The sequence below is a fragment of the Haematobia irritans genome, chromosome 4 (genome assembly GCF_050003625.1).
Source record: "Haematobia irritans isolate KBUSLIRL chromosome 4, ASM5000362v1, whole genome shotgun sequence".
Lineage (NCBI taxonomy): Eukaryota > Metazoa > Arthropoda > Insecta > Diptera > Muscidae > Haematobia > Haematobia irritans.
In genome coordinates, this window is record NC_134400.1 from 174,525,417 (window position 1) to 174,534,624 (window position 9,208).

The 9,208-nt window shown below is 37.2% G+C and overlaps 1 protein-coding gene across 1 annotated transcript; it reads right to left on the reverse strand.

Moving 5' to 3' along the window:
- Positions 1–3,062: 3,062 nt before the first annotated feature.
- On the reverse strand, positions 3,063–8,414 carry LOC142235860 (uncharacterized). The gene has a single exon (XM_075307114.1). It carries the CDS (start codon positions 8,412–8,414, stop codon positions 3,063–3,065), a length of 5,352 nt encoding a protein of 1,783 aa, XP_075163229.1.
- Between the last annotated feature and the right edge of the window lie 794 nt (positions 8,415–9,208).

Below are 9,208 nucleotides of genomic sequence, written 5' to 3' on the forward strand. Positions count from 1 at the left end.
ACTTCTTTTGCCCATATCCCCAAAAAATTGAAAAATCCACCCAAACCTAAAAAAATTGAAATTTTTATATGAAAAACTTATTTTGCCCATATCTCCTAAACTAAGAGTCCTAGAGCGAAAAGGGCTTTAATTCGTGACCACCCCAAAAAATTGAAATTTGCATTCAAATCCTAAAAAAATTGAAATTTTTATATGAAAAACTTCTTTTGCCCATATCTCCTAAACTAAGGGTCCTAGAGCGAAAAGGGCTTTAATTCGTGACCACCCCAAAAAATTGAAATTTGCATTCAAATCCTAAAAAAATTGAAATTTTTGTATGAAAAACTTCTTTTGCCCATATCTCCTAAACTAAGGGTCCTAGAGCGAAAAGGGCTTTAATTCGTGACCACCCCAAAAAATTTAAAAATCTACCCAAACCTAAAAAAATTGAAATTTTTATATGAAAAACTTCTTTTGTCCATATCTCCTAAACTAAGCGTCCTAGAGCGAAAAGGGCTTTAATTCGTCACCACCCTCAAAAATTGAAATTTTCATCCAAATCCTAAAAAAATTTAAATTTTTATATGAAAAACTTCTTTTGCCCATATCTCCTAAACTAAGCGTCCTAGAGCGAAAAGGGCTTTAATTCGTGACCACCCCCAAAAAATTGAAAAATCCACCCAAACCTAAAAAAATTGAAATTTTTTTATGAAAAACTTCTTTTGCCCATATCTCCTAAACTAAGCGTCCTAGAGCGAAAAGGGCTTTAATTCGTGACTACCCCAAAATATTGAAATTTTCATCCAAATCCTAAAAAAAGGAAATTTTTATATGAAAAACTTCTTTTGCCCATATCTCCTAAACTAAGCGTCCTAGAGCGAAAAGGGCTTTAATTCGTGACCACCCCCAAAAAATTGAAAAATCCACCCAAACCTAAAAAAATTGAAATTTTTATATGAAAAACTTCGTTTGCCCGTATCTCCTAAACTAAGCGTCCTAGAGCGAAAAGGGCTTTAATTCGTGACTACCCCAAAATATTGAAATTTTCATCCAAATCCTAAAAAAATTTAAATTTTTATATAAAAAACTTCTTTTGCCCATATCTCCTAAACTAAGCGTCCTAGAGCGAAAAGGGCTTTAATTCGTAACTACCCCCAAAAAATTGAAATTTTCATCCAAATCCTAAAAAAAATGAAATTTTTATATGAAAAACTTCTTTTGCCCATATCTCCTAAACTAAGAGTCCTAGAGCGAAAATGCTTTAATTCGTGACCACCCCAAAAAATTGAAATTTGCATCCAAATCCTAAAAAAATTTAAATTTTTATATGAAAAACTTCTTTTGCCCATATCTCCTAAACTAAGCGTCCTAGAGCGAAAAGGGCTTTAATTCGTAACCACCCCCAAAAAATTGAAATTTTCATCCAAATCCTAAAAAAAATGAAATTTTTATATGAAAAACTTCTTTTGCCCATATCTCCTAAACTAAGGGTCCTAGAGCGAAAAGGGCTTTAATTCGTGACCACCCCCAAAAAATTGAAAAATCCACCCAAACCTAAAAAAATTTAAATTTTTATATGAAAAACTTCGTTTGCCCGTATCTCCTAAACTAAGGGTCCTAGAGCGAAAAGGGCTTTAATTCGTGACCACCCCCAAAAATTTGAAAAATCAACCCAAACCTAAAAAAAATTGAAATTTTTATATGAAAAACTTTTTTTGCCCATATCTCCTAAACTAAGCGTCCTAGAGCGAAAAGGGCTTTAATTCGTGACCACCCCAAAAAATTGAAATTTGCATCCAAATCCTAAAAAAATTGAAATATTTATATGAAAAACTTCATTTGCCCATATCTCCTAAACTAAGCGTCCTAGAGCGAAAAGGGCTTTAATTCGTGACCACCCCCAAAAAATTGAAATTTTCGTCCAAATCCTAAAAAAATTGAAATTTTTATATGAAAAACTTCTTTTGCCCATATCTCCTAAACTAAGGGTCCTAGAGCGAAAAGGGCTTTAATTCGTGACCACCCCCAAAAAATTGAAAAATCCACCCAAACCTAAAAAAATTGAAATTTTTATATGAAAAACTTCTGTTTAAAGTTAGGGTTATAGGGGGATTGGTGACGGTGACTGTTTGGAGTGAGAGCGAAGTGGACACCAATTCCTGGAGTAGTGTGTGGACTGTATAACACTTTTAGATACCAAGGCCCTAGGAGAATTGTGGAAGGTCAGTAGGTGGAATAATATCCCAGTGTATGAGAAATTATACCACCGAGTCGAGCAACAGGGAAGATTAGAAAGTAAAAGACGGGTATTACAATTTTGAGGTATTGTGGATTTATTGAGGGGTATGCTCACCGTTTGAGTTATAAAAAGGAATAGAATGATTAGCTTATTTTTACTGTCCAAGAAACTTAAACTATAAAGTTACAATTCACAATAACGTATTTCGATAAGTTGGCAATTTCGATGAATCGTAAAAGTATTTCATGGATTTCAATAACAGTAATTTACAATAGTTCAGATTAGATACAAAATATATTCCGTTGAATTCAAATAAAATTATATACAAAAAATAAGTCTAAACACTGGTTTAGACATGCTCCCGTCTCAACAGATGATTACTTCGGGGAGGAGCATAAAACTGAAGCCAAAGCACGAATGGCTTCAGATATAACCTTCTGGTTAGGACGTTGTTGGTTGGTTTTGATGTCATCACCATTTTTCGCTTCGTTGCTTTGACGTTGTCCTTTGTTGGTGTTGTTGTTAGCTTTGGTGTAGTTTGGATGTAGTAAAGTGTTATGGGGTCTTCCGCATTTGCGACACATATTTTTTGATCGGCAATCTCTGAATCTATGGCTTCTTGCCAGGCAGTTGACACAGTACACCTCCCGTAGGACCCAAATGTTGCGCTGCTTTGGCGACATCTTCAAAAATTTAGGGCAGACTTTCAGAGCGTGAAATTTGTTGCAAAGTTTACACTTATATACATTAGCTGATCTCTTTTGACGGGATACGGATGATCTGGAATATATGAGCTTTCATTAATGAATATAATGGGCAATAGGGTTAGTAAGTTGTTAATGTTTTAAACAATTTTATTGTGTTCAGCTTCATCGCAAGAGTTAGAGAAAGGCAAGTAGCATAATTTTGCTATGGGACGAGTCACAGTTCCGGTTTCTGTTCGCACATCTGCGACTCGTACTTTCGTGTCGGAACCGCAATACGTTTTTACAATTCGGCCCAAGAGCCATTCATATGGAGGAAGCAAATCATCAATCACAACGACAAGATCATTTACTTTTAAGTTAGGTGCGGCAGATTTCCATTTATAACGTTTGTGCATGGTCTTTAAGTATTCTTCTTTCCATCTTAGAGCAAATTGATGATGAAGAGCCTTCAGTTTAGTCCATCTATTTATTAAAGACAATTGTGGAGAAATGGGTTCTGGGAGCGCAAGTATTGGAGAACCCCTTAGAAAATGTCCTGGTGTCAAGGCCTTGAAATCCGATGGGTCTTCTGACATAGCCGAAATCGGACGAGAGTTCAAAACCCCTTCTATTCGAGAAAGAAGAGTTGAGAATTGCTCGAATGTAAACCTATGTGCGCCGGCGAGTTTCTTAAAATGAGTTTTGAAACTTTTTACTGCCGCTTCCCACAGACCTCCCATATGAGGAGCATGGGGTGGTATAAATATCCACTCGAATCCGTGAACAGAATACTTTTGAGATATTGAGCTGGAGGTAGTTTTAATAAACATAGAAAACTCTCTGAGAAGCGCTCTACTGGCTCCAACAAAATTGCGACCATTATCTGAGTATATCCTGGATGGGAGCCCTCGCCTCCCCACAAATCGAGCTAATGCAGCCTCAAATGCTGCTGAGGACAACTCTGTACATGCTTCTAGATGTATTGCTTTTGTGCTAAAGCATACGAACACACATACGTAGCCTTTTATTATGGGGGCTTTTCTTAGAGAGGAACTTTTAAGTTCAAAGGGTCCAGCGAAATCAATTCCAGTGATATGGAATGGAGGTGAGAATGTGGAGCGTTCAGATGGCAAGGGGGCCATGATTTGGGAGCTGGGTTTGTGTTTATATATAATGCATGTTTTGCATCTGTGTATTACTCCTTTCACTCGAGGTTTCAAACGGGTAATGTAGTATTCAGTTTGTACAAACCGACACATCTGATTACATTCTCCATGGGCTAGAAAAGTATGTAAATGCGACAAGTAAAGAGTGCAAAAATGAGAATTTCCAGGAAGAATTATTGGAAATCTTTCTTTATAAGGAAGAGATGAATTTGACAAGCGACCATTTGCTCTAAGGACTTGGTCCGAGTCTAAAAAAGGGTTCAAAGTTAGCAACGCGCTTTTGTGAGGTAGCGGCTTTGAATCACGTAAAGCTTGATACTCAGTGTTATAATATCTTTGTTGAGTCAGCGATATGATGCGATTTTTTGTAAATTGTATCTCATTTTGAGAGATTTCGACAGTCTGAGGAGTTCTATTGTTATTCGATCGAGGGTGAATGTTGTGAAAGAAACGAAACACGTATGCCAAAACGCGCAAAGCCCTCGAGTATGAGGAAAATCGAGAAATAATTTCATCTTCGTCAATCGTGACTTGATGAGAGGTAATTTTCTGTGTCGGTAAATTTGGGATTATGGGATTTTTTGTTGGCCATGTGGATTCGGGATTTGTAAGCCACGAAGGGCCATTCCACCAAAGGCAATTTGCTGCTAAATCTCGGGGACTACATCCTCGGGTGCCAATATCGGCAGGATTATGATGCGTAGCAACATATCTCCATTTTGCATTGGGTACCAATTCGTGTATTTGGGATGTTCGGTTGGCTACATATGTCTCCCACGAATACGGAGGTTTCGATAGCCATCCAAGAACAATTGATGCATCAGACCATAGGGTCACTGATGCAACTTGATCGTCGAATATTTGGGAAACATATTTAACTAAATGAGACAGTAAAAGCGCACCATTTAGTTCTAATTTAGGCAACGACACTGGCTTAAGTGGAGCAACTTTACTTTTCGCCATAAACAAATTTGAGAACACTGTTGAAGTGGAGGTTTGCAATCTGAGGTACACGCAGGCACAGTAAGCTCCTTTAGATGCGTCGCAAAATCCATGTATTTGGATTTTATCTGTGGGCATATACTGAATCCATCGAGGTATTTCTATGACATTAATTTGAGACAAGTCCTCTAATAAATAATTCCAATTACGATGGGAATCTGGAGATATTTCATCATCCCAACCAGATTTTTCCATCCAGAGTTGCTGCATAAGCATTTTGGCTCTTATTATCACAGGAGTTACCCATCCTACTGGGTCAAAGAGTTGAGCCACTTGGGAAAGTACTTGACGCTTTGTAGTGGATGTATGACTTTGAGCGGAAATTGTGGAATATGAGAATTTATCGCTCAGAGCATTCCATTTAATGCCAAGTGTTTTTGTTGAACTAGATTCAGCAAAGCGTAATAAGTTCAAATCATACAAGTCTTCGGGAAGTAGATCTTTTAGCAATTCGGGATCATTTGCTGTGATCTTCTTTAATGGGAAACCTGCTGAATTGAGTACGGAGACGAGAGATTTGCGAGATGCAATGGTTTCTTCAATAGAGAATCCACCAAACAAAATGTCGTCAACATAGGTTTCTCGTCTTAAAATCTTTGCAACTTCAGGGAATTGAGTTTCTGAATCAGAAGCAAGTTGTAGCATAGTGCGTATTGCAAGGAAGGGGGCACAGTTGATACCAAATGTAACTCTATTTAATTGGTAATCCTGAACTGGGCCTTTAGGATCCGATTGGAATAGAATCCTTTGATAAGCTCTATCATCGGGATGTATCTTTATTTGTCGATACATTTTTTGAATGTCTCCACTGCATACATATTTGTATTTTCTCCAATTGAGAATAGTGAAGATCAGATCATTTTGAAGTGTGGGACCAGTGTAAAGGACATCATTGAGTGAAAACCCTGATTTTGATTTGCGGGATGCGTTGAATACTATTCGCACTTTAGTGGATTTATGTTCCGGACGAAATACCGCATGATGAGGAAGATAAAAGGAATAAAATTTACCTTGAGCACATATTTCTTGGGAGGAAGTTTCTTCCATATGATTTAGAGTGATGTATTCTTGGAGTACAGAGTTATATTGATCCTGCATATCAGGATCTTTTAACAATGTTCTTTCCATTCTTGTATACTGTCCAAGCGCAGTGAATCTGGACGAACCAAGAGAAATGGATTCAGGAAATTCTTTCCTGAAGGGGAGCCTTACAACATAACGACCATCATCGTCACGGGTTGTTGTTGTGGCATAAAAGTCTTCACAAAATTTTTCAGATTCCGAAATTTCAGGGGCTGCTGGGACCTCTTCAATTTCCCAGAATCTTTTAAGTGCATCGCTGAGCGTATCGGATTCGAGAGCGAAAACTTTGGTTGTGAATGAGAGAATTGATTCCGTTGGCATGGGACCACTGAGCACCCATCCGAATATAGTATTGTATGCAGAAGCGGAGCCGTATACATCTTTTTTGATGCCATCAATATTAATGAAACGCTCAGAGTCATTGCCAAGTATGAGATCAATATGAGATGAGATATTAAAATTTGGGTCAGCTAAATCGAGTTTTAGAAAGTCGGGGCACTTTGGAATTTCGAAAGAGACAGCTGGTAACTTTCTTGTAACCTTTGGAAGGATAATAGCGCTAATGGAAAATCTGGTATTGTGTTTTGGGGAGTAGATGACTAAATCACATTCTTTGTCGGAAAACTGAGTTATCCCACCAATTCCACCGATTTCATACCGGGACTTTCGGAATGGGATATTCAAAAGGTTTCTGACTTTCTCTGACAAGAAAGTTCTTTGGGAGCCTGGGTCAATCAAGGCTCTTATAGTGAATAGCTCGCCTTCGTGTTCTATTTGGACCAAGGCAGTCCTGAGCAAAATAGTTTCACTATTTTGAGAAAAATTCGCATCAACGCGATTGTATGCCTCTTTTGAAGTTGACGGGGTAGGATGCTGAGCATTATTTGTACTAAAATTTCGTTCAGTTGTTCTAGAAGCCGAAGTGCTTGAATTTTGAGATTGGTCGTTCGAAATCGGATTGCGTTCTAAATGTAACAGACTATGATGAGGTTTATGGCAAGTGAAACACAAACGTTTACTTTTACATTTCGTTTTCAAATGAGAAGAAGAGAGACAATTGATGCAAATTTTTTTCTTAAATGCAAAATCAATGCGCTCTTGAGGTGAAAATTTCCGGAAATCGGGGCAAATGCGAATGCTATGCTCTAAGTTGCATAGCGAACAAGTTACGTTTAATTTTTCTTGTGACGTATATGTTTGTATTTTGTTCGTACCCTGAGGCAAATTTTTTTGGGTCATATCATTTTGGACTTTGAAGTTTCGGAAACTAGATATCCGCTCTACCACCTCAAATCGATTGATTAAAAATTCGTCCATTTGGGACCAACTAGGTAGCTCGCGATGGGATTTAAGAGATTGTTCCCATTGGGATATCGTTTCTTCAGGAAGCTTTGTGGAGACCAAGTAGATCAACATAGGATCCCAAGAATCGATATTAACATTTAGTGAAGTCAATGTACTAAGACAGTCTTTCACTGTGGAATGTATCCTTTGTAAAGACTCACTATCTTCGCTTGTAGCTACGGGAATATTGAATAATATTTTAAGTTGGTTATCAACCAAAAGGCGCTTATTCTCATAACGAGATTTTAAAGCATTCCAAGCCAAAGCGAAATTTTCATCACATAAGGCATACCGCTTTACTATTGCACCAGCACTACTTTTGGTCTTATTCCTTAAGTGGTAGAGCTTTTGAGCGGGGGTGAGTTTCGGGTGGTTGACATACACGGCCGTGAACATGTCACGAAAAGATGGCCACTCTTCATAGCTGCCCTTAAACACCTCTGTATCGCAAGGGGGTACTTTTATGCATACTTCAGAGCTGTTGGAATTGGAATTCCGAGGTTCTGAATTCCTTTCAGGTAAAAGAGTCAGTCGAGAGTTTCTACGAGGGGCAGTGTTTATAGACATTCTTAAAACATCTAAAATTTGAGACCGAGTATCGTAATATGCCTCAGAGCAAATATTAAGATTTACCTTCGCATTTTGTTTCAATTCCTTGGAAACAACCGATTCGGGAGATAGCATCAAGTTTTCGTACTCTTGTTGAACTTTTCGCCATCGATCGATTAAGTCATCTAGCTTGACTTCTAGTAGAGAATCTGTTTGGTCTGTAATATCAGCATTCTCAAAATCTGAGCAAAAATCAGTTAACTGATTGCAGATGAATGCAAACTTTTCGAAGATGGGCGATGGCTTTGCACTGTTCACGTTTGAGGGGAAATTTCCCGAAGTACTTTGATCCGACGGATTGAGCATTTTGGTGAATGAAATCAGTTGGAAAAATTGAGTGAGAAAAGATTTTCGACTTTTCGTGAAAAAGTTGACCTTAACAATTAACTTTAATTTTTGTAAAAAAAATTAAAGCTGATAAATCAAACGCAAAGTTTTGTTAAAGCGGATTTGGGAAAGACTGAATATTGTATAAAAAAAGACAGCTAGAAAAAGCTTTGGTCACTCCGATAATTCGTGAAAATCTTTACAGAAGTTTTAAGATTTATTGAAATATTTAAAGTAGTCGTAGATCAGATTGTGGAAACTAAAAATTTAACGCGATTCAGCAAATTTACTGAAAATTTTCCAATTTACCAGTGAATTGGGTACACAGTTATAAAGTAAGAGCAAATTTCGTGACAATAGTCTTCCAGTTAAATGCCTTACCGAAATAGTTCATAAGAATACAATTTGAGATACTATAGATGAGGGTTGCTATATCTCAGTTGAAAAATATAGCTCTAGGTTAATTGTAAACCAGAACTGGAAGGCTTATTTCTGCTATATTTCCGTTGACAAAATATAGCTAAAAATTGTTTGTAAAACCAGAGAATGAGAAGATATCCGATATTATAGTAATGCAATTGAGACTGATAGATTGATATTAAGCTGTTATATATTACTTGAAATATATAACTCTGAGATGATATTTTTTGTTATATTTCAGTTGACAAAATATAGCAAAGTTATTCGTAAACACGGAGAAATCACAATTCTCGGTATCATATAAAGAAATATGTCATCGCGACTACTTGTATAAATCGAATTTAGAATTCGTA

Coding starts and splice junctions, on each gene's coding strand:
- LOC142235860 (XM_075307114.1), bottom strand. CDS start 8,414: ATGCTCAATCCGTCGGATCAAAGTACTTCGGGAAATTTCCCCTCAAAC.